Genomic DNA, 26,219 nt, shown 5'->3' on the forward strand with positions numbered 1-26,219 from the left:
CGGGAGCTAAAAGGTTAGGTACCCAAGCTATCACTAAAATGAACTAGCAGAACTAATCAACGCTTACATAATCACGTAAGTATAAGGAATTGAAAAGATGGTTGAGTATGACAAAGGTATGGTCGCTATTGTTGACATGAATTTTTTGTTGCTTGGATCTTCTGATTCGTTTTCACATCTTAGAAGACTTCAGATGGATCTAACTAGGCTATGACATTCAGAAAGTGAGGAGAGGTAAACAAAAAGCGAAATTGATTGGAATGGACACAGCTTGAGAAAGGACCTTTGTACTTCAGATATGAAAAGCGTACTTTGAACTGTTCATTGCTGATGCAATAGTAAATATGTGAGCACTCCCTGGCCGTGTGGCCTTTATCTCTGGCCTTGAGAACAAAGTCTGAATACCTTTGAACCTACGGAGTACAGAGACGTGGCTTATCACAGGTTACGCCCCCTTTTCCATTAGAGGATGTGATCACAAACATTTGGCAGATGACTCAACGATTTTTTTACCCTTTTTTTGTTTCCAAGAAGGCCTTTCGTTGGTGTTTCGTTGTATTTTCAATCAACTTCGCATCGTTCATCACATTTCAAGATCGAGTCGCACAAGTCCAATTTTGGTCGCTCAACGCCCGTACGTTCAGTGATAACGTGGAATGGGACTTTAATCAGCAAACGTCTGACGCCCCACACGCTAAGTGAGACCCCATGCCAGGCTGTTCTCGGAAAAGTTTGGCGGCTATCATCTGAGATAAACACGTTCCTGTAGACACTTCTGTGTCTTTTTAAAACATTCTATTGCGGGAAGATTAAGCATCTTATGTACAAGGGTCCAACAATTTATCAATTACTTTGTCAAGTATTTCCAAGAAATGATACGTGTTCATACCACCTCATTGACATTGTCTCTGTGTGATTTCATATGGGCAGCGTTTCAGTTCGCAAGATATTCTATGGCAGGTCTACAGCATAGTTTGTCGAAAACATCTAATCAACTGGTGATGTCATTGTTCACCATTGTTTGCTTGGTTGGCTTGCTGCGCAGGCGCACTGTCAGTGCCACTGGACTTGTGGCGCAGGAAACGTTTCTAGATCGAAGCGCGAGCGCTTTTTTGTGTGTGCAATCAAGGAGGTTTAACCTCCTTGGTGCAATCGTCTTAAACCACCATGGGAGATTCCCGTGTCATCCGTGCGACCAAACCTCTCCCCATTGCCATTGCGCTCATCTTCTGTGTTTCTACAGTGGTTTTAGCAGGTGAGTTTTTTTTTTCGGATTTCTTCCGTCCCGAGTGGACGCAAGTTGACCACAAGATTCAAGTCATGAACTTCTTTTTGTTCCATCCAAGTCATTTTAACAGCACACACAACGTTTTTTGTAGTGTTCTATTCCAAAGTGTGTTAAGTTCGTTAGGATGGCTCAACTCACTCACAATTACTAACCCTATTTTGCCAATGCAAAACGTACTACTATAACCCTTTACGAAGGCCAGGTGGAGGCTAGTAAACTTCTGTGGCTCCAGAACGTTCTCCGTGTGAAAGCAACATGCTTACAAAGCAAATATTAACAGTACGACATTCTAGGACAGGATTGTGAAAAAGCTAGAATTAGTTGAATCACAAACTGTAGAAAAGTACATAGGGTGAAATGCTATATTTGTATAGAGTGTTATTTTGAACATGACGATTCACGAAGCTCCTTCCCACCCCCCCCAAAAAAAAAGTCAGTCACACCTAGGCCGATAAGCAATCTGATAATCTCCAAGCAGATCCTAGGGTGGCAAAATTACAGTATCAAATTGGCCATGCGCTATCGCAAGGTGGGGGTAGCGAAAAAAAAACGGGCCATATATAAAAAGCTAACGATCATTCCCCCACAACCTCTGCTAGGAAAGTACAATCTGAAGCATGTAGCCAATCTATATGCACGTTCACAAACATGTGCCTACTTTCAACAATATTTTTTCTTCTTCAGTAAGTTATTGCTCAAAAGTTTCCGAATATCTCACCAGTTCTAAAGATGTGGTTGTCATTTCGTGGGTATTTGTCTTTGTCCTTTTCAATGAGGGGGTGAAGCTAATACGTGTAGCGATCATGCCGATGGTTTTATTTCGCGGTGTTTAACAAAGTGCCATTAGTATATATACGTAGGAGACAGCATTGACCGTTTTAGCTCACGGTTCAGATTGTTTAGTAATATTGTCCCTTGACATTGCTTTGTAATAATGAGACCGCTTACATGCCTAGCTGTTTCCTTTAGTTGATGCTGTTACCTTACGGTGTATCTTGATGCTTGATCGGAACTAGATGCAAAGTCACCACGTTTTAGTCATATCTGGGCAATTTCTAAGAGGATCTTTCAGTGGCAAAGTCGTAACCATTCCTTACTCTTTAGTGCCGGTCTGATTGACACCATTAATCGAAAAATCTGCTAGGAGATTAATACATGGGTCATGGGTGCATCTCCTTCAGAAATGATCGAACTTTATGACTGCACCGACGGCAAATATCTAAATCAACATGACGATGACACCATAAATGGTATCAGCATCGAGGAGTGCGCTGAGAGGTGCATGCATGGAACACCTGGTGTACCGGAATGGGAGTGCTCGTCGTTTGACTACATGAAGTCAGACCAAATATGTCTGCTCAGTACAACCAAAAGTGGCTCCCTTACTTCTGACTCCAACTACTGGTATTGTGAGTTGAAAGGTGAGACCAATCTTGATATCTTTATGCATTGAAAACAATTACATTTGGACTTCTGCATGCGCCGAAATGTGACTTAAGTTCTGAAAATCGACATAATTTATAACGTACATTTATAGTTTTCATACAATAATCGTCGGATAGTCCTTTCTTTTCAATTCATAGTTTTGGGAATACAGATCTCTGTCAGTCACTGACTAAGTAGAGGTAATGGATGCTATCAGAAACGTTTTCAAATTCTTACTTGATTAACGACTGTTACCTTGTGTATCTTATTTCACGAATGTCAGTTACCTTCATCGAAGTCTTTTCTTGTAAATCTATGACGCGGCCAAGGGTTATGCAAGATGAGTGAAACGTCTTGTACGTACGGTAGATTTGCTCATTACTAAAGGGGAGTCCAATATAATACGATGAATTCTATGCATTATCATATTGCAGATCTTCTCCATTTTTTCGACGTGCAACCAGACCACGCCTTAGGCGGACTGGATGACTATATCGTCCTCCTACCGGAGGCGACCCCCCTCAAATGCGCGTGGCGATGTCTGCGGGACCAAGCCACCCTACCCGGTGCCGTCTGTTACTCCTTTGAGATCGGAACTGAGCAGCGGCCCGATAAGTGTCTGCTAAGTAGTTACAGCGTGGACACATCGGGCATTTCTCTGGACTTCAACCCAAGATTCGACTACTATCAACGTAGCGGTAGGCTCAGTTCATATAGTTATTACAATTACCGTCTTCTATATCTATATATATTATGTATATATACTTTTTAATTAATCTTATTTCTCCCCGGGCCCTCGGAATGGTAAATGTGTGGGTAAAGGAATTCTAGGGTAGCACGAGTGAAAATCCGAATGGTACCCAGGCTAATTCTAGGGTACTACTAGTAACTAAACTCTCCCGGCCAATTATTCTCCCTTTGGCTAAATACCATACCCGAACCCTAATTGTTGGTCTGGTGGAAACTGCTAATATGTAGAAATGGGTCATCATGTCAGGCTATCCTAAAGTATACAATTATTACCCAAGTCTTTATATCAAACGGAGGATCGCTAACCGTACCAACCCCCACCCCTACGCTGAGCGACCAAATTTGATTTGTGCGACCCTTCATTTTATAAGTAGAATATGTCGGAAAGTTAAGTTTAGTCTAAGAGGTTCGTTCCTAATGTATGAAATTCGTTTAGCGATCTGTCAAGTGTTGAAAAGAACGACTTCTCCCCAAGCAGAGGTTTGGGCTTTGGCCTCAGTATTTTTTGGCGTATTTTGGTTTTTTAAATTGGGAACCAGTACTAAAACAAAGCCCGATGGATTTAAAAGCCTTAAACAGGCCAAAAATAAGCCAAAGCCAAAATCCCTGGAGAGTTATGCACGACACGCTGATAACAGTATCTTTGCGCGTCGCCTCTGGTAGACGTATGCTTACAGTAGGGTTAATTATAAACTGAAAAATATGATAAACATTGTCTCTATTTGATTTTATTTTTGATGTCGCAGAACTATGCATACCCAGTCCCTGTGTTAAGGGATACTGCGTGGGAAAGAACAAGGTTTTCACCTGCATGTGTGACGCCGGCTGGGGAGGAGACATCTGCAACGAAGGTACTATTAATCTTAATCTGACTAACGTTAGCGGTGGTTTTATTTCGGGGTGTTGTCACCACGCTGCGAATATGTGCCTAGCCTGCTAAGTACTGTAACAGCGTTACTATCGTTCTACAGATTTTCAACTGTGAACTTCAAACACAGCCAAAATATAATTTCCTACAAAACCACTGCAAGGTAGACGCATTATTTACATATCTGGTTGATGCAATTTCCAGCACTGCCGCTAGGAAGCGCACTGCCGAAGCCTTTATTAAGTGTCGTAACGTTTAGTACTAGTACCTTCGTCAATAGGGTTATGTTTTGAGTTGTGTCATTTTGGAGTAAGGGTGGTCTGGGTCTGTATGCATGTATGTCAACAGCAAATCAAGAACGTGTGCATGGATCTTTATGATATTTGGCAGATGAGTAGCAGTTGCGGAAACGAAGGTCAAGTTTGAAAATGGTTCACCCCACATTTTTAATGGCACTGCAGTGGGCTGTATGTGTATGGATTGATGTATGTGTGTTTGTGTGTGGACAACATAACTCAAGAAGCTGTGGATGGCTGTGCATGCATCGGATATTGAGTGGATGGAAATGGATCGCAAATAGGAAGGAACTCTAGTTCTTAAAATATTGTAGTAGAGCTGTAGATTTAACCAAGGAGATTTTAAATGCCTTGATGTTGGACATCTCTTTTTGTCATCATATATGCACACACGCACACACACATAAACACACAGGCACGCATGCACACACACACACACGTTACAAAACACACTTTTGGGGATGTTTTCAAAGACTTCAAAGTTCAAAGACTGCATTTGCAAAACACCTCTCTAAAGTTGAATACCTCATGCTTATGCTAGTATCCAATTCCAGTATGTGCTGAAGGGACCTTTGGGCAGGGCTGCCATGAGATCTGCCACTGTGCGCTTGGCGGCTCTGTGTGTGACACAGCCTCCGGGATCTGCAGCAGTGGTGGGTGTATTGAAGGATGGTCAGGACCCAACTGTCAGGCAGGTAACAGAAACAGAAACAGATGCATTCCTATTTACAAAGGTGTCAGGCATTCAAACGTTGCCTTGCAATTTGCAAGCTAGTATGCAAATCATGTTGTATGTGACAGTGTTTTCCTTAATTTTTCTTTTCTTTTCTAGAAACTTGATGTTAAACAGTTTTGTATTGAGATTAAAACTATTCAAAAGGCATATTTTGGTGCATGGCATTACACACAAAAGACCTACAAATCGGCGGTCATTTTATATGCATGCCCATTTGTGATTTAATGTTTTACTCAGATGTCAATGAGTGCCTTGACAACGCTGGTCGTGGACCGTGTGCTCAGATCTGTACTAATACTGATGGAAGCTACACCTGTTCGTGTCGGGCTGGGTACAGTCTGAATGACGACGGGCATTCCTGTGATGGTAAAAGTTGTTGTTTTCACTACAATCAACAATTAAGTTAACGTGCTCATTTTTTGTGCATGATGAAATGATATTAACTGGAGGTGAGATACTGTATATATAGCTTATATGATTAAGTTAACGTGCTCATTTTTTGTGCATGATGAAATGATGTTGTGTCAATAAAGAATCTCTCTAATAAAGTTATAATCATAAAGTTCAAAATCTGACATTGTTGACTTGTCTTGTTGCTATGCATATTTACCTTGGTCCCCTGGTTGGTCATCAAACAATTTTGACTGTACCTTTACCAATTTGGGGATGTAGCTTATTTGATTTCTTACATTTGCTCTCTATACAGACTCATGACCATGCCTCTCTTTGTGCTTCTGCAGATGTCTGCATCCCCAACCCCTGTATTCACGGCCACTGTGTGAGGCATATCAATACTTTCACCTGTATGTGTGATGCCGGATGGGGAGAAGACATTTGTGACACAGGTAACATCATTAATGCAGTTCTATTCATTTACTGATTTAGTTTAAACTGGGACTTTCAAGACAATCATGATTATTTGGTATGAAGCACAACAAATGCATTAAATAAGAACAGCATGACCTTGTCAAACTACTAGTAACCTGTAATCTATTGAATTTCAGAATCATTATAGCAGAATTCTTTTTTATTTACTTAATAGTTCACCACAAAATAAGGCTCAAGGGAGCCACTTAATGTTTTGGGTTACTGTACAGCCAGTGAGGACAGATGTTTGTTGACCTTAGACTTAAAAAGTTTAAGGTTGAACCCATGTGGGAAGCTTGTTCCATGGTAGCTTGTTCCATAATGATGTTGTTGTAGGAAAAAAAGCTTTTAGAATGATTCATGTCTCAAATAACATACTGTACCAATGTTGAAGCGTAGTCATTGTATGTATAAATTTATAGACATTATACACACAGAAACTCTCACAGGTTCACATAACTTAACAGGTTCACAGATTTGGAAGTCACAGTCATGAGTGCAATTTTGTACTGGAGTAGTGCTTTTGGTGCATTTAACTTGAGACTACCAGCAAGAATCGTTTATCATGACAACCTTGGTTCTATGTCATTGTTTCATGTAACTAACCAGAGAACTTAATTACATCACATTTTTATATTCTTCAGCCTGTAGTTCTGGTACCTTTGGGTCTGGCTGCTCCTCCACCTGTCACTGTGCAGCCGGAGATTCAGTTTGTGCCACAGACACCGGAGCCTGTAGCACTGGAGGATGCAGCGATGGATGGCAAGGACTCAGCTGCCAGACAGGTTTGCTTCTTTGGCATAACTGGTAAACTACCTTAAGGCACAATACACAAGTTTTGTACAGTAACCACAGGCTGTTTAAGACCAGACTGTAAGGTTTTATCCACTCATGGACCCCTTGTCTTATTGATAGTTGTGGCAGGTTCTTTACTGCGCTCTCCTCAAATACAGGACCTCCAGCTTTATGTCCCATTTGAGAGGATGATCCAATTTTCCATGATCCATGCCAACCCATTTATTTCATGGCCATTTTTCTTTTAATTGGTTTATCTAGACATTGATGAGTGCCTCAGCAATGATGGCCGTGGACCTTGTGCTCAAGTCTGCACCAACACCCCGGGACATTACGTCTGCTCTTGCTCCGATGGTTACAAAGTTGGCGCTGATGGGCACACCTGTGAAGGTACAAGGTGTTTTTTAAATCTTATCAAGTACAATTGCGTCTACATGTATGTTGTCCTTGGTGACAATCATGTGGTTATTACTCTTATATTTTTGTTGTTAAGTAGAAGATGACATTTATTTTTTATATAAATATATGTTCTTGACTTGCCTGTTGTCTCCAGTAGTACACTCCATTGTAGTACACTCTTAAGGATTGGCTACTTGGTATACTTTCTTAGCCAAAACTCTCCTCATGATGACATGTCCCCAGTTGTGATATTTACAGTTTGCCCTTGCCCCATTTTTTGGGTGCTTTTATCAAATCAACAATGGACTTTTTAATTCAAGAGCATTGTTTGGAATTAGGTCTCTAATGGACTTACTGAATCATGATACTTAAAAGGATATGATACTATAGGAACACCTGTGTAAAGCTTACTGACACTATGTGTGCTCTGTATACTAGCTTGCGGGCTTGGTACATTTGGACCTGAGTGCTCTGGAATGTGTCACTGTGCGTTTGGAAATATAGTGTGTGATTCTCAGGCGGGAGGCTGCAGCAATGGTGGATGTGCATCTGGATGGATCGGATCAAACTGTCAGACAGGTAGGTAACGTCTACTTCCAGTAGCATAATTCAAACAGGTCATGTATATCCACCATCTGGAACAACAGAGATCTCCAATGGCAACAGCCCCTGGTATAATGCACCTAGTAAAAATGGCATACCAGTATATACATATAACCTGTTAGTTATTGGGGTTACAAGTCCCAGGCATCATCCTATTACAGAGCACACTGACTGTTATTTCTCCTCCAGTCCATAACTTAAAAATAAAGTGTATGTGAACATCTGCATACATTGACATATATCTTTTAAAGCACATAAAGCTACTGTTAAATTCCAGCATGCCAGCCTGGCTATTTTGGACAAGGCTGTACCGGGATCTGCCACTGTGCAAGTGGAGATTCTGTGTGTTATCCACAGTCTGGGGTCTGCAGTAGTGGTGGCTGTGCCCCGGGCTGGGAGGGGAGGAACTGTCAGAATGGTAAGGATCATATATCAACACACAAAAAATCATATGATACAAAAATACAACATAACAATAAAAAAATTTGAAAATACGTGTACAACACATCGGAAAATGCAGGAAGTACACTGAAGAACTGTCACACTTTTATTTGGCTAAGACCACACTGACTTAATTTTATGGATGACATCCTCTGAAGACACCCAAACTAGTGCGCTCCAGAAAAATAAAAAAGTCCAGCCAAAAAAATGCTGCTAAACCACAGGAATAAAAAGCTGGCATTGTGAATTGCAGTAGTACACAGCGACTTTTACTACAAGCCGGCACATGCTGGCCTTTTGCAGTATTTATGAGTCGGCACTGTACTGATTTCTTGAGTTTTGTGGAGCTTGGGCAGCCTGGGTGCCTTCCTCCGTGTAGTTATCAACGGCTCCTTATTGTTGCTGGCTTTGCATACACCATGGACTACAGAGGATGGCACCCAGGCTAGAACCTTGGAGGTAATATTTTTTTTTAGAGAGAAAGCAAAAATCAATGCACACTGTCATCCACAAAATTAAAGCAGTGTGGCCTAAATTCCACATCAACGTAGTATTTAGTAATGTTACAAATTTATTACTTACTTGTGTTTTGATGTCAAGATGTCAACGAATGCAGCAGGAACACCGACATCTGCCACACCGAAGGCACATGCGTCAACACAGAAGGGTCCTACAAGTGTACATGTAACCCAGGCTACCAGTGGGATGGGATATCATGTAAACAAGGTAGGCACCATTATTAATCAATATGTTCCACCTCTGAAAGATTTTCAGTGTGTACCTTCTAGCTTACATCATTACATTGTCCAGAGACCAGTGTCTAAGTCTTATTCTCATTCTGTATCATTCTCTCTACTTCAGAACATCAGAGTGCTGGTGGTGGTCTGTCTGCAGGGGGCATCGTGGGCATTGTGTTGACATTGGTAGTGCTGTTCGCTGCAGCTGCAGCTCTCATCTTCAAGAAGTGTCGGACTGAGTAATTTGACGACATGTAAGTTTTTGTTTCCCTGATCAGTATCAAAATCAAATCCTCACAGACCTAAGACAATTGCTACTAGTGTATTTACCCAAGTATTATATAAGTATTTAGTATTATTAAGTACATGTATTATGCATAACATTAATCCTACACAAAGAGCTTGGAGACCAGATTTCAGTTGATCATGTCTCCATTGTTACTTTATCAGTGGAAAAGTCACAAATATCCATTACCCTTTACAAATCATTTGTTACGATTGTACATTGACGGGTTATTAGTACCAGGGCTGCTTATGATAGTAGGTTGAAAACAAGTCCCACAATCTTATGCTGTTTATCGTAATTCATCTTTAAGCAGATTATCTGATCTCAAAGAGGTTACTGTAGGATCGCTTCAATACAAGGATATGCCTGCAGCTGGGTCTATTAACCAAGATTAATTTGTGTAATAAATTGCAAGTTGTCATGATGTTAACACTTATGACAGAACAGTAAATGATATCACCTATTTTACCTTTACAGGCCTTGCAAGCCTCAGAGTCCACATCCAGTGTTTACAAATGTGGAGACTAGTGCTCTGTTGGTGCTGACATTGTACCTACCAGCTTGACTGTTGAACACAAACCATTCTAATGTTAAGTTGTTCTTATATAATCCAAAAATTTCAATGAATAACTTTAGTTGAATAAGCTTCATTGTATAACTATTACAAGCTCTAATATGGTGGTGTGTTATGCCAAAGTATGATTATATCAGCTATACAGATACTGATACAGATATCACATACATGTACGGGCATTACATGTAATTGCACATATTGGCACAGAAATCTAATGCAGTATAACTTTGATGGAGTAGCGATTATCAGTTTTTGTCAAAAGCACAGCATACTTATTAATTAGCTGTGTTATACATTATAATCTCTCATTGTCAGATGTGAATGCAAACATACAAGGCTATCATACTAGACTTACCATTTAAAACAACATTGTACACAATGTGCTTATGTCAAGATGAAACTTTTTCGTTGATGAACAAGGACGTAAGCTGGTTAATACCAGAAAAATTCTCTGTAACTCACCTAAAATTGCCACATACAGTACAGGCTTTTAATTTACCAGGACTCTATCCAGCTAAATTTTTGTCCATCCTCTGAGTTTAACAAGCAAATCTCTGTGTTGAGTTGTGAAATGCATGATTAAATTTAAAGGCATATATCTTACATAAAGCATGGTATCACAAAAACACAATAATATGGTCCATTCCAGATTCTTCAGTCAGAATCACCTCTCCTTGACCTCATGTTGTAGTAGCCACTCCTTCAACACATTTCCCTTGCCTGACATGAAGTTCCCCACACTGCCATCACTGTTCACCACCCTGTGACAAGGCACCAGTAGAGGGGTCTGGTTGGCTCGCATCGCCCCACCCACCGCACGGGACGCCCTCGCGTTCCCCGTCATCGTGGCCAGCTGGCCATACGATACAGTCTCTCCTACATCGACCTTGGTAGCCAGGTTGTGAAGTACGGCAGCTGTGAATGACCCTTCCTTGTACTTAGTGATGTGAAGGGGAGGCTTGCTCAGGCCTCGCACACTAGAGGCATCTTTGAAATAATCCTGGAACAAGAAATCAAAGATGTTATAGTCATACAGTAACTTCCCGTTACCTCCCTGGAAATGTTTCCATTCTAGTGATGTGTCCACAACTCCATGTCCACAACACAATCTTCCATTATATTAGTAGTACCTTGATCCAGTCCACACACTTTCCAAGCGGCTCACACTTGTTAACCAGCTCTTCTGCTGAACCATCCACAAGCTCAACCTCATATCTGGGGGGAAAGAGCATATATTGGTCACAATAAAATCAACATGTCATATTAGTAAATAGGGAGGGCAAATTCAAACCAAGTGTGTATGTATGAGAAAAAGGGAGAGTTTGTGTATGTCTCAAAGAGTGTGTGTGCGTGCGAGCACGAGAAAGAATTGTTGCAGGATTGTTATATTCTGAGTCACATGGTAAACTAAGCTCGTTGCATATATTCTAATAAAAAAAACGTTGGACTTCCATGTGCTGTAGCTCTAAGGGGGCGTTTTCCTCCGGATCCATAATATGCTCAAGTTTAGACGTTACCTGCTGTCAGGTGAAAAGTTCTTTGGCTCCTGTAGGTCCACCTTATGCACTCCTCTCATACACGACTCGATGGTTATCTGCCCAATGGGGCTCATCAATCGTGCAACAAACAGTTTGCACTCCATCTTTTAGCAGGAGTCTCAGAATTCCCGCCGCGATGACCAAGTCACTTCCGGGGTACGGTGACCTCTGTGCCGTGACGTCACAATTTCTTCCGCCATTTTAGCTAGACATCGGCCATTTTCTGGTGACACGTCTACGATCCGACGAAATCCGCGGGAATCGACCGACATTTTACTTTCCTGAGATTCCAAACAAGCCACAAAGAATCCCATCTATCAAGATGTGGAAGATTCGTGAAATCACGGACAAAGTGTGAGTGGATATTCTTGGTTTTTCCATGACGTTTGCGTAAGGGGGTGGGTACTCCGGAAGCTACGTGATCATATACACGAAGATTTCTATTGACTTCCGCGTCAGTGCTTCTCTACATTTCTTGCCTATTCCTCTATATATTGATCCAAACGTTCTTGATTTATTTACAGGCGATTTGGGCTTAAGTATTTTTACTGGGCAACATCCGTTCGTTTCAAAATATACCCTTAGTTCTCATTTGACAACCGGTCGGCCTTTCGCCCCCCTCCCTCAAAAAATGAAGACGGGAACAAATTATTTGAATTGAGAACGAAATTCTTTAATTAAATGCAGTTATCAATATGTATGATTTTATGTGAGAAATTGCTTAGATTATACATACCATGTCTGCGCGACCAAAAGCTCTACTTTTTAAGATATTTCATATAAAGATTATCAGTCAGAAATACCATTTAGCAAGATGAACAAGGCTTCATGATCTAAGTTTTCCCTTTTAGTAAGTTTTACAAGCCTTATTCTAAAGCCAAATGTAAATATTTAAGAAAAGATTTATGAAGTATCACAGAGTTCTCTCTTGAATCAAGAAACACCTGTATGTATAGCAGTTCAATAGAGGGCTTCTGTCCTAGCTAGAATTCAGCGCTAAGGAGAGACATAGGCAGAGGCATACAGACAGGCCGAAAGTGAAAAGTTGCATTGACAGGTGACAGAAAATGTACATGAATAACCCTTCCTTCTGTCTTCAGCACCAATGTGGTGATGAACTACTCGGAGGTGGAAGCGAAGGTCCGAGAAGCGACCAACGATGATGAGTGGGGCCCACACGGCACGCTGATGGCAGAGATCGCCAAGTACACCTTCACATACGAACACTTCCCTGAAGTCATGGGCATGCTGTGGAAAAGGATGTTACATGACCCCCAGAAAAACTGGAGGAGACCCTACAAGGTATAGAATACCAGATTATGAACTGTAAATTTAACATCTATATTAGTTTTGTAGATCCTCCGCAGTAACAAATAACCAAGGTTGCAAGACCAAAATTTGTGCTTTTGACTGTTGGTGCCCCTAAATATTTGTAAGGTTATGTATTTAAACTTAAGGCACATTGTGTACCATTGTACACTAAGTAGTGCGTATGTACAGCATATTCTAGAAACATGTGTCAGAAAAAAATGATCAAACCTTTCTTGTATGAAATCAAGATTTTTCAGTTAGCCATAGAAGTTCATATTCGAGCAGCTTCTAAACAAAAGAGTCAGCAAGGTTTGTAATAGGTTTTTAGGTTCTTATGTAGTGCACCTCAATTTTTTTCTCGATTTTCTGTGTACCTAAATTTTTTTAGTTAGTTTTGCCAATGCACGTATCCCTAAAAATGAACTTCAGGCCCTGCATTATAATGTGATCGACTGGCATATTACCACGGTAAAGAGAAAACCTTGATACCCTGCCAATTTTTTTCCCCTGGCAAAGTTTGAGTGGTTAATCTATGCCAGATGTTTATGTTTGGTCTGTTTGTAGACCAGAGTCCAAAAGGCAGGCAGTCCTACTGATCATAAAAACAACTCTGAAGCCAGCTTCCCAGCAGGGCAGACCAACAAAAACATGAGTGCAGCTTACTAGTATTCCATTCACCCAAAGCTGTTCACCACTGGATAGCACTGGGTGCATGTATTTCCCAGCCCCGTTAATTCATGCTTCATTTTTTCTTACCCAATTCTTCTATGATCATACAGTCCCTACCGCTGTTCTCCTTACTGTAAAAATCAGAGGACAGAAAAGTTAGATCTGCCTGCTATTCTCATGTCCTACATTTGGCCACTAGTATCAATTCTCGATTACTTAAGGGTTAAGCAGCAGGGAGAAAGATATGATAATATAATCCATTTATTTTCTGATCTTCCACAGTCGCTGCTGTTGCTGTCGTACCTTGTGAGGAACGGTTCGGAGCGGGTGGTCACCAGCGCCAGAGAACACATCTACGACTTGCGCCAGCTGGAGAACTACCACTTCAAGGACGAGCTGGGCAGAGACCAGGGAATCAATGGTTTGTTAGTTTACTCCAGAATACAGATGTACAATGGTGCTGGGGTAAAGGCAAGCAAGGTGGCTTATACGATGGCCCAGGAAGGGGACATGGGCCCTGTCTGGAGTAGAAGCAGTAGCATTTTACAGTTGGAAGCATTGAACAAAAAAAAAACATTCAGAAGAAAAACCCTATTCCTGCAGAATGAAATGAATTTACAATTTACCATTATTGTTCCAAATGCAGACTGAAAGATGTTCAAGTTAAGTGAGTTGAATGAATTTATAGTAGATGAACGTTTTTCTTGTGCAGATTATTGTTTTTTTACATAAACCTCTATCATACTTCGTTCAGTTCGTCAGAAAACCAAAGATTTGATTGACTTCATCCAAGACGATGAAAGACTCAGAGGAGAAAGGAAAAAAGCTAAGAAGACAAAGGACAAATACATTGGCATGTCCAGCGATGCCTTCGAAGGAGGTGGCAGCAGATACAGTGAGTTTTTTTTCTCCATGCTAAGATAGCCTATTGGTACTGAATTTGTATTAGTTACTGGTTAGAAGAAGTTAGGATCAGGTAAGGCCCAGGAGTAATGTTGTTTTTCTGATTTTGGTCCTGAAAAAAATGAACACTGAACACTTTAAGACTGAACTGCTTTAGGACACTGATATTTTTAACATCATAGTACATGTATATCATATTTATATAGATAAAATAAAGACTAGGGTGAGCAAGTTTTCCCTAGGGTTGGCAGGTCACCAGAAACATTTTTCCTAGGCCTAACATGTCCTATGGGGAAGAGACAGAAACATTATGTACTTTTATCCATAGATTCTATCTTCTTATCATTAAGTCTCCCTACCCTCACCCTCACATTCTTGTCACACTTCTTTCATAGAAATCCCCCAGTGATATTATCCTTGATAAAAACATTATCTATAGTATAAACTTCAAGTTCACCATTCTGAATGCTAATCATTTGGTGCAATATAATGCTTAAATATTAAAATAAAAATTAAAATAAAGTGTTGAATTGTAGTGAATAGGAAAATTTGCTTATAGCTGAAAATATATATTCAGGAAAGATCCATATTTTTTTGCTGCTTTAGGACAGAGAATACACGAATTTGAAAATTTTCTAGTACAGTAGTAGATAAATAGATTACCTTTCTGTTAGTCTTCAGCAATAGAGGCATATGGCAGGCTTGTATAGGTAGAGTGAGGCTACATACATGTATGTGGAGCATTTATCACATAATGACTTTGCACACAGCATTGCTCAGGTAGTTTCGTGACAGAAAACGTCTAGATGTAGTACATCATAGTCTCGTAGGCAGTGTTTTGTTCAACATTTACCAATAAAGGCAGCTAGTTAGACCATCATATACAGAGATGTGCATCTATGATATGAAAGTATGATCACTCTCAGCAATTCCAGAACACACCCTGTGATTTTTAATTTTTGTATGGAAAATCATCAGAGCTTCTTTTTCTTTTGTTTTTGTCCAAACGCATACTGACCTACCACTGATACTTACTGAATTAGCCTGGTGTCCATCCTATTCTAGCTCCAGTTCACTCCTCCCTTGCATAATAGCCTGTCACTGATTAACCAAAAAATGATATAATGAATGATTATACCATTCAACCTGTGGCTGCAATATATTGTTTCCTCATAAACCTAACAAAACTAACAGAGAAGTGATCAGAGGAGCAAATCGGATGAATTCCAGGCTACACTCACTGTTATACTAATGGGTGTTTTTCTATGATCTTTTGCACATTAACCTATGGTGTGTTGGATTACTGCTGTGTTCCTACTGATTTTATTTGTGCACTGATATCTGTAATCTGCCTGATTTTTGCTCCTTTCTCTCCACCTCTTCTCACAGAAAGGAGCCCTGATGGTAGGACCTGCTTCTTTATACTTCTGCTGTTTTCACACAAGCAAGTTCTAGCTTAACCTTCTCCCTGCAGCCTAACCCTGTAACCAGTAGACATTTTGTGAAAAAAAAGCTACTTCAGCAGGGATAAGGTTAAACTGATGCACACTGATGTGAACTGTAGAAGTAGTATTAGTTTTGGAGATGTAAATTACAGTAATATACTACATGTATAAGAACCATAATTCGATGGAAAAGTTTTGGAGATGTCCAGCCATTGGTTCAGTTTCTTAAGTCATACCAAAGACTAAAGATCTCTTGCTCAAGACTTGATACGTACATGTAGGAACTTCACAGTACAGCCCGACTACAGGTATTTGTTTTGTATTGGCCCAGGTAGATTAAAAGACAATAGTGAAGGGGGGAATTTGAAGATTTTTTCAACTTGCTCATCCATGTGGGTTAAACTCCACTGTCCAGACTCTTTCAAGTATGACAAGAAATCTACATGGCTTAGAGTCGGCATTTTAATTACTTTCTTACCTTGGGGAAAATTCACAATCACTTCTGGCCTTGTCACTTGAAGAGGTTCACAAAAACATGTATTGAAAGAAAGCACTAAGTAACAGGTATGTCCTTTGTACAACGTGTTTGGTCAAAAAGTGCAGTTCAAACAGGCTTAAAATTTTTAGTCAGCATGACACTGTACAATGTAAACAGTCCTGTTTGACCAAGTGGGTTCTGTTCTATATTGGAGTGTTGTACTGCACCTACATTCAAGGTCTGGAAAAATATGGTAGACTCAGAGCTGAAAATACTGGATGCATATGCACTTTTGTGCAGTTACAATTGGAGATGTGCACCTAAGTTTATAATGGTAGGTGCACTGGTGTACCTAGATAATCCTGTAGGTTTACGTACATTAAAAATAATAAAACCTTTGTTAACAATGAAAAGTATTGAAGTCAGCTATAGAATTCCAGACCTTAGCTATGAAGAGAGGCAGGAAGGTTTGTCATAAGCTTTCACTAACATTCTACCAGGGTTGAGGTTATCTGCACCTCAATTCAGATTAGGTGGACTGGCCAAAAATATATTTCAAGCCCTGATTACAAAAATTTGACAGGATGATGATTTATTAGGATTTTGAAGATAAGACATCCGGGGTGGAACGTCCCGGAATAATTTATCTGCTGTGACCAGGGTTGGTAAAGCCTGGTGCATTGTTCTGTGGTAACATCACACGGCCGGATTTGCATAGCTGCATGCACGCCTGTCACCTCGGCCTGTCTTACACAAACAACCGCACCCTGAGACACTGTCCTTTGGACGTCTCCTGGTAGTTCTTCTAGAAAGCCCGCTCTTGTCACACTGTCTGAGAAATCATGATGAACTTAGGTAGGCATAGGCAAGGGTACTGTGCTGTGCTGTTAGGTGAGTTCATTTTACTTGCAACTGTATACACTGTAAATAATAAGCATCAGTAGTGGTTGTGTAACCATGATTTATAAGAGGTAATGGCAGAGAGCTAAGTACGTATGTTTCTTGATTGTAATTAGGTGTACAAAATATCTGTAGGTCATGCGTCTCCTTAACATTAAGGTGCAGCTGAAGGAGTAACGACATCTGCATGCACCACGCGTCCACTTGTTGATGGTCCCTTAGATAATTTTTCCCATTGATACAAGCATTTAAGAACTGTAGTGACCACCTGGTCACATAGACCAGCTTTTATTTGTCCTGAGTAGTTTTCTTTGGCAATTTTGACTGTGCGTTCAATTTATCTATGTGTGTGTGTGTGTGTGTCTGTAAAACCTGTTTTTGAGACGGCTATATCCGGGTCAGTGAATACGTGGCTAGTCCAGCCATTAGCACATGTCTAGTAAGTAGTTGGAGGGAACACATGCCATAGGCCCATATGCCCTAAATTTGAAACACCATTGTTAACATCAGACATATTTGTTTAAACTCAAAGACCTAACTATTTATTCAGGATTGTAGAAGGTTGTAGAATCTTGACAGGTATGAAAAATATGTAGTCTTCTGTTCCTGTCTTAGTGTTTTTTGGCTCTTGCTTATTGCCAGTCATGGTCTGCCAGTGTTCTGGTATGATAGCTAGAAGCAGTCAGTGCCAAAGTACCCACAGACAGACAGGCAAACATCAGCTTAAAAGTGAATGTTTTGAAAAAGACGGCATGTATAGCCAGTGATTTAAAGTGTATTTGTAGGGACGTTAAAGTCCTGCAGTTTTTGGAGTTCTACCAACTATTACTGTGAAAGTGATGATACTGATGGTATGAATCAACCCCAAAATACTAATATTTTGGCACCAACAGGTTAAGAAATGTCTTTTAACTTACAGTTTTTGGGTTATCAATCCATAAGAATTTTAAAATCACTTGCTTCAAATGTTTACCAGCTTAGTTGAATTAGTAGCCCCTCCTCCCACCAGCTCCATGGATTTTCCTGAAATCCGTGAACCGAGAAATGAAATTGGTATGTCCTAATACACAACAGTGCTCACCTGTAAGCCCCTTACCTTCCCCAGGTGACAGGTATGACCCGGAACCACGTAACCCAAGTGCCATGAAGGAGTACGACGATGAGATTGAGAGACAGAACCGTACTCGGCCCAAGTTCAGCCTCCCCGCCCGCATCTTTGAAGACTCACCAGCAGGAAGGTATGTCATCTGATGTTCTACTAATATACGTTGTCCAAATTGTCATCTTTGAGATGCAGTTTACCTCTATTTAGACAAGTTTAGTGTAAGAAAATGGTGTCGTTATTTTGTTCAGGTACAGGTACACCAGATATTAAAGTCAAAGCCTGTACCTAAACAATTTTATAGCTCCAGATACAGGTATTAGACACACAGCCTTATGTTTTGAGGTTCATTAGTGAACTGAGACATGAGCTTGTGAGAGTGAGATGTGGTTTCCGCTCTCCCCTACAGTGTAGGAGAGTCTGACGAGGATGAAGGTTATGCAGATGAGCCCACGAACAGAAAAGGAAAGAAATCGTGGAAAAAAGAGTGAGCAAATCTGTAGACTGTAACCCTTGCCTAGTAGTAAAATGGCTTGGATCTGCTCTCTTTGCCTCTAGTAGGGGTGGCTTGTTTTGTCATGATGACCTCCATAAGCACTGCCCTCTCGTGCATGTGTGAAAAATGTAACAGTCAAAGCTGTCTCCAGCTTGAAATTTTTGTTGGGGTTGTGGTGTTCACAAAACTCCAAGGTCCTTGGGCATGCACCCCAAGAAAAGTTTATAATTCCAACCCTCTGAGCAATTTTTTTCACATTTCTTCATTTAAAAAAAAGGTTTTCGTTGCTAAATCTGTTATTTCCAGCATATGAAAATAGTTTTTTACGAAAACTAGATTTTTGGGATGGACAAGTTAAAATTTTTGTCCGTCCCAACAAGTAAATTTCTATTCAGGAACAGAGGAGCAGGTCCTGGAGACAGCTCTGGTAATAAGTATTCTGTCTTTAACAAAAGTCTTTCATATCAAGGCTGTGATTTCTTTTAGTAGGCTTCTTGGAGACTAATGCTTACTGTTCCACTGCTTTCTCCAATCACCTGTTACTGACTTGGTGTGACATGTGCATGTTTCTTTCTGGTGCATTTGCCTTGTTAAAAGTTGTTTCTTTGTCTGCTCATCATTTTGTCAAGTCACATTCATGTTGGTAGGATAGCTTTACTCGAGGATGACATTGCAATTTGAGGGGAACAATCAACTGTTAAAAAATCTATTAGTTACTTTAAATGCAGTACACGCCAGCCTTTAGTCATTACAAAAGACTGATTCTGATTAAGTGTTCGGCTTTATTTAGCATACCTGTATCAATAGTATAGCCATGTTGAGTAACGCTTTATTAATGACTGATGCAACCCTTACTTCGTCCACACCAATTTAATTTCTTGGTCTCCCATTTGCTTCTCCAATTTTTCTAATTGGAAAAAATCACAATCAAAAGGTCACATCATATACCATTTAACTGTATAAATTAATCCCAAAATATTGATGTTTTTGCTCCATCAGTACAAGAAGATCTTGACTTTCACTGTTTTCGCATGAATCGATACATAAATTTTGTTTGACATGTTAACCAGCCTGGTATGTTGACTTACATGTAGTGGCTCCTGTGGTACCATTTAGGTCTATCACAAGAAGCATTTATCTTGTTCATTTTATATTGCCAGCCAGCTCTATCCTTTTCCTGCAAAAATCCAAGAACCAAGAAATTGAGATGCCGTGGCATTAAGGTGCATACCTCAGCCACTATTTACAGATGTTGTCTTGTTTTCTTGCTGGTAACCATAGTAACGGCAGCGGAGGTGGAGGGGATGAGGATGCAGAGGAAGCATACAGCGATAGTGAGGACAGGGGGAGTAATTCATTCAAAGATGAAGAAACGTACGAATCCCATGAAACAACGATGACGACGAGAAAAGAGCGCGTGACCAAGAGGACATCAAGAGGCAAAATTGACCTGGGAGCAGCGGCCTCATACGGGAAAACTGCAGGAAGAACAGAGGTAAGACCATGCCATGGGAACTTGTTGGGTCTCAGACTACGTCGTTGAATTGTACTAGTAATGCTAACTATAATTTTTTAAAAATGTATAAGCTGTTTCTTGCTAAAGTTGTCATCATTTGTGCTTACTTGTGCTTTTGTATTCTTGTGGTGGTATCAACATAAACTCTATACCGGTAAACATGAGTGCACTACCACTTTCTGTCTAATTATCAAATAAAGAAAAATGTTCAAACCTGTCCTACATTATTCTAACAGGAGGCAAAGGAGACAAATGCTGTTGCAGCGAAGCCTAACAACGACCTTGACCTTCTTGTGGACACTGCTCCGCCCGTCATGCAGCCGACCAGTCCTGCCGGCTCCTCGTCAGGGTTCGCCAACTTTGCCGACTTCAACTCCGCACCCGCGAACGATGGCTTCAACCCCCGAGGCAGGACCGTTTCTCAAGGTAAGGAAACGCATCTGTCACGTGGAGTCGCACCGTGTTACAGTGTTTATGATGCCACAATTCAACCAAGGATCCCCTCACAACATTTTTTTACTGTTTTTCAGCATCTCAGGGCAGTGATTTTGGTGCATTCCAAGCAGTTCCAACAAGGTAGGAAGGGTTCGACTGTTTTGTATCTTGCAATTAAAGAGTCACAAAGCAGAATGGGCAATGATAATGGGCTAAAGTCTGCCATCTCTGATACTTCCATCAGCCTGTAGTTTAACTTGAAAGTTACTGTTACCAGTATAACAGGTGTCATGTTGTTTTTCAGAATGCTGAAAGTTGAAAACTTAGGTGATAATTTAGTTTATGTTTGATTCTCTTCTTCTCACCTGTCAGTCCTCCGGAGCAGTCCTATGCAGCATTCCAGTCCACAGAGTTCTCCTCCACCACGTCCACCAACCTGACGTCTGCCAACATGAGTAACCAGGCACTGCTGGGGGCCATGATCACACCACAGCCCATGCAGGTAGGGAACAGTAACCAATGGGCTTCTAAGTCTGATGTCTGTTAATACTTTCATCAGGTTGGCAAAGCCCCTGTCACAGATAGCTGACCATAGACTATGACTCCATACCATGGTTGGGAGTTAGTCAGCAGCAGGGTCATCTTTGGTTGGGAGTTGGTGTATGTGTGTGTGCGTATAATGTGTGTGACTTGCAGGTTTCACATTCCTGCGAGTCTTTTGTTAGCAACATACAAATTCATACATATACAAAGTTTGTTTTTTTTGCGAGCTAACATCATTCCTTCGGTTTTCCAATGTTCATGTGTACATAATTGCAGAGTAACATGTGCTTTTGTGATGCCTTAAATTTCCTGTTGTCATAAAACTCAGTATATTGTCACTACCACATGTATTGTGATGCTTTGTCTAGACCAGTACATCTGATACAAAGATATGTCGAGCACAAGATATATATATTGATTTTGATATGCTGTCATTTTCTACTTTTCTAACACACCAGTCCATTCATATGAACAAGCAAGCAAAATAGGTTGCTTTTAGTACTGAAATACATGTACTGTCAACTATTACCATAACTTGTACTTAACCACTAATTAAATAATTAACCACCCATCACACTGCCCAGTCCCTGTCACACAACCACTAATACTAATAGCAAAATACAAGCAAATTCTCATACTCATTAACAATTGTCAATAAACAGCTTTTCTCTGGGACCTGGTTCTCCGTGGAAGGCTTATCCTATTCATACTCTGGACATTACTAACTCTACGAGGTATTGCAGCAGCATTTGATAACTGGTGCATTCACCAAGCAACTAACATTGATTAGGGATAGAAGTGCAAATTTCTATTCCTAATCTATTCCCCTATCCCAGTGATCACTAGCTTTTGGCACTTGCCTACTCCCTCCAAAATTCACTGAATCAATTCCCCATGTTATAGTGTACTTGTGTCTTTCCATCCACTCTTGTTTTATGACCAACTATCTTCTCATCTACCCATCTTCTCATACATCTTGTTAGCTTTTATGTGTTGTTATTCATTTGTTTGTTTTTCCCTAGCCAGTTTATTTATGTCTCTTCACATGCGCAATACATAGTACATTCACTGATTTCACTCTCTTTAGCTTGCCCTTCCTTCTTTTGAAAGTTGTTTTTTAGCTATAGTTTTGTTTTTGTTGTTGTTTACTTTTCCGTAGATGATGCAGCCCTTGGGGGCCCAGCCCCTTCAGCCCCAGCCTGCCCTGCAGCCGACCCAAGCTCCCCAGTTCCCATCTCTTAACGCCCAGCCTTCTAGTTCTACTCCTGCTGCCACTGCCCCTGAGGCAGGCACGCCGCAGGTAGTGCAGTTTCATCCACAAATTTCATCAAGCTGAAACACATAAGAAAAATACTGTAAATTGTTTTCAAAATTAAGGCAATAAAATGGTTGCAGACAGGGACAACCAAGCATTATAAAAGCTACAACCTGGAAAAATGATAACAGGTTGTGCAAAAATAAAGGCAGTCATACAGTGTATAGAACTGAAACAAGTCAAGTTTAAAGGTGCATGGATTATAAGTCCTTATTCAACTATACAGTGAAGGTGTATTGGATTAAACTTTCTAAGGACTTAACTAGAGTGATTTGTGAGGAACCCTTACTGTCATGTCTGTTGTTCCTAGAAGCCAGTAGCTCGACTGTGGGCCAACACTAACGTCAACATTAACCTGGACAACCTGAGCCCAGGACGGCAGCCAGAGAGACCGGCCCAGCCCAGTATGAACCAACTGGCTGGACAAAACCCCATGGGTGGTAAGGAAACGTCCTACCTATGTACTGATGCTGGTACAATCATTGTGGCATGGTTACAGCATGTTTTATGATACATTGTCCATGAAAATTCCCATACTCTTAGGTTTTATGGCATATCTTTGTCTTGTGTGTGTTTCTGACCTACGTAAAGTCTGCCATCTCATTACCCTGTCCTCCTGTAGTTAGTCCATTTTGTTTCCTTTCACAGGAATGCCGGCGGGCATGACGTCGCCTCAACAGATGATGAGCCCAACCAGCCCCATGAGAGGCATGCCCGCCAACATGGCCCCCATGCCCTCCAACATGGCCACCATGCCCACCAACATGGCCCCCACTGCCCACCAGCATGGGTCCTATCACATCAGGGATGGGCAACATGCAGCTGGGCAGTACCCCCAATGATGAACCCCATGATGCAGCCAAATATGGGCATGCAGCAGCCAAATATGGGCATGCAGCAGCCCATGATGGGCATGCAAGGCACCATGGGAATGCAGCAGCCAGGAATGGGGATGGGCATGCAAGGCACCATGGGAATGCAGCAGCCAGGGATGCAGGGAATGGGGATGCAAGGCACTATGGGAATGCAGCCAGGAATGGGAATGGGTGGAGGAATGGGAGCAGTACCAAACCAGATGCAACAGAGACAAGACAAAGCATTTGCTGCCTTTGGAAACTTCGGGAAATGATGTAACAATGGTACTACAAAAGTACATTTCAGAGACATTTTTCTGTAACATTTTCTTATCTCATAGTATTAGATTAAATGTATTGGGCTCAGAAAGAAAATTGGGTGAAAATTTCCACAGCAGATGATAGTGCCAATATCAGGTAAGATGTCAGAATTTACTCGGATTGGAGGTATATAGAAACAGAAACATCTCTTTAAAGAAAGGAACACAACAGACTTTTGAACTAGTTCCAATATGCATGGAAGACATTTAAATTATGCAAAAGAGAAGGTTAGTCATACTAGGGTCCACAGAAAAATGTACACAACAGCTTCATAATTCAAAATTACAACCTGATGAAGTTTAGATTCTCATTCTGAGCAGCAAAAGTGATGACTTTGGCAATGCCTGTGGGTCAGAGCCTTTTAAACAGAAATTGTAATTGTTTATCCGTTGTTTCTCATCATTCTGCCACAATGGTTGTGGAGTAACTGCAGCTTTGTAAGGAGAAGAAAATGTTTTGTACATGAAGTTCTACGTGTTGGACTGTAGCAAGCAGTGCTGGAAGTGCCTGTCTTAGGCCATACAAATTTACTTCCTTGGTTCTGATATTTTTTATCAAAACTGCAAGAGGACATGAAAACAGAGGGCTAGGAGAAAAATCTGCAGACATAACCTCCAGACTCTGTTTTCATATTGATCTACCACTTCAGCATTGTTAGTTTTTGAATCTGAGAACTAACAAAATTGGCCTTTGTTCAGACTCAGAGAAAGGGATGAATGCATCAGGAGTCTTAGTAACTGAGGAGGATTGTGAATAAAGTGATTAGGATTTGTGATGAGGGTAAATGTTCCATACAATGTATGGACAATCTTCTGACATGCCCATATTAGGAACTCCAATGATAGTACCAATTACATGTAGAAATTAGCATGTGGCTGTTTTAAATACTTGTAATTACAGAAATATTGTATATATATTCAAAGTTATGTACCTGTACAGTCAAATCTTGGTAATTGTTACATGGTTAATGATGATAATAATGATAATGTTAAGAAAACGTCACATTGTAGTGTAGTCATGCAGATCTATTTTTCACATGTCTGTTTTGTAGCTAGTGTTTGCTATAATAATTCTGGCACATTCCAGGAAGAACTCTTTAGGGGTAGTCTCAAATCTTTATGTGCAGGTTCCATACCAAATCAGTTTTAAGCGACAATTTTGACAAAGCACACTGCAGGGGTGTTAGGGAGTGATGGGAATCGCGTGTGGTCACATATTCTGCTGGTGTTATTCAGTGTGTCTGCTTGGGAACTGCACCTAGTTTCTTGTTGGTCAGCCTAAATGAAAAACAGCACTTCTAGAACAAAACTGGTAGTCAATCCCTCTCAAGATGTAGAATGGACAGGTAGATATGTGGTTACCCCTGACACACGCTAGGAAAACAACAAGGACTTGTTCAAGTGCATCAGCAACAAATGTCCCGTTTCAATCATCTGTCCATTGTGTGTGAAGAACAAAAGTTTTATGCTAACTACTTATACCTGCAGGTTGGGAATTTAAAGTTGAAATAGTTGACCATTTGTATCTACAACATCTCATCTATCACTTAGTCTAGTTATTTGTGTGGCACCACAGAAGAGCTGACAACGAATATCCAATCTTGGTTTTCTGTTCCTAATGTTTCACTAAGTGTCGTGCCAGTGCATTCTCTGATAAGATCCTCCCATCTTTTCCATTTCCTACCCCTCCTTCCTACCTGGACTGTTCTTGTTTGATGGTTTTGGCTGGTCCTGATGACCGTAACATGTAACCATACCACTTCAGTTTCCCACATTTGGTCACAGAACGTGGGAGAGACATTGCCTAATCTGACACGAACGTGTAATGATGGGCAAACCACTTCAGTGTTTCCGTTGTTATTGTCACTAGTGTGCAGGAAAAAAATGAAGCCAGCCTGTGCAATTTGGGCAAGACTTTTCCAGCTACACATATCAGGATTTCTGTCCACAAAGTCGTGATTATTAACACCTCACAAGTGAATTCATTCTTAGTTTCTTTTGTGATGTTACAATCAATATGTTTACTGGACAATATGATTATATTAAAATGCCACAAATACAATGAGTTTTTTTGTCCACGTTCCAACGCTAATTCTTTGTTCTGAATAAATAGGACGATTTTATTCACAAGGTGTCGTTAATACGTGTCTGTTTTACGCAAGCCAAGTGTGACAAGAATAGGTATTAGCTGGGGTTGCTGTTGTTAAATGTCACACCGAATAGACCGGTGTCCCTCTCCTTGGTGCTGAATGACACTTCAGCAATATTTGTATTTGCACACAGATTGTAGTTGCCAGTCATCACAACGACAAATGCACCTAAAATGCAG

At 40.7% G+C, this 26,219-nt stretch overlaps 3 protein-coding genes across 7 annotated transcripts; 2 read left to right on the forward strand and 1 right to left on the reverse strand.

The window, feature by feature from the left end:
* Positions 1-1,056: 1,056 nt before the first annotated feature.
* Positions 1,057-10,261, forward strand: LOC109478527 (multiple epidermal growth factor-like domains protein 6). The gene is made up of 14 exons (XM_019780134.1): positions 1,057-1,255; positions 2,470-2,709; positions 3,148-3,411; positions 4,210-4,314; positions 5,182-5,322; positions 5,601-5,729; positions 6,104-6,208; positions 6,875-7,015; positions 7,287-7,415; positions 7,863-8,003; positions 8,305-8,445; positions 9,069-9,194; positions 9,330-9,459; positions 9,969-10,261. The coding sequence occupies exons 1-13, from the start codon at positions 1,168-1,170 to the stop codon at positions 9,446-9,448; spliced, it is 1,869 nt and encodes a 622-aa protein (XP_019635693.1). The 5' UTR covers positions 1,057-1,167; the 3' UTR covers positions 9,449-9,459; positions 9,969-10,261.
* Positions 10,262-10,717: 456 nt separating this feature from the next.
* LOC109478529 (methylated-DNA--protein-cysteine methyltransferase-like) lies at positions 10,718-11,751 on the reverse strand. Its single transcript, XM_019780141.1, has 3 exons — positions 11,583-11,751; positions 11,196-11,280; positions 10,718-11,065 (listed from the first exon to the last, which is right to left on the reverse strand). The coding sequence occupies exons 1-3, from the start codon at positions 11,705-11,707 to the stop codon at positions 10,730-10,732; spliced, it is 546 nt and encodes a 181-aa protein (XP_019635700.1). The 5' UTR covers positions 11,708-11,751; the 3' UTR covers positions 10,718-10,729.
* Positions 11,752-11,754: 3 nt separating this feature from the next.
* On the forward strand, positions 11,755-26,013 carry LOC109478528 (clathrin interactor 1-like). 5 transcript variants are annotated; one of them, XM_019780135.1, is made up of 14 exons: positions 11,755-11,957; positions 12,704-12,905; positions 13,866-14,004; positions 14,338-14,478; positions 15,876-15,890; positions 18,415-18,547; positions 18,821-18,898; positions 20,189-20,402; positions 20,660-20,849; positions 20,954-20,999; positions 21,231-21,360; positions 22,561-22,701; positions 23,027-23,156; positions 23,365-26,013. In XM_019780135.1, exons 1-14 carry the CDS (start codon positions 11,926-11,928, stop codon positions 23,556-23,558), a joined length of 1,785 nt encoding a protein of 594 aa, XP_019635694.1. In that variant the 5' UTR covers positions 11,755-11,925; the 3' UTR covers positions 23,559-26,013. The 5 variants fall into 5 exon arrangements, with proteins under 5 accessions (XP_019635694.1, XP_019635696.1, XP_019635698.1 ...); XM_019780137.1 differs by having other exon boundaries at positions 23,030-23,156; XM_019780139.1 differs by lacking the exon at positions 18,821-18,898.
* Positions 26,014-26,219: the final 206 nt, after the last annotated feature.

Source organism: Branchiostoma belcheri, unplaced genomic scaffold (assembly GCF_001625305.1).
Source record: "Branchiostoma belcheri isolate BF01 breed outbred unplaced genomic scaffold, Haploidv18h27 scaffold44, whole genome shotgun sequence".
NCBI lineage: Eukaryota > Metazoa > Chordata > Leptocardii > Amphioxiformes > Branchiostomatidae > Branchiostoma > Branchiostoma belcheri.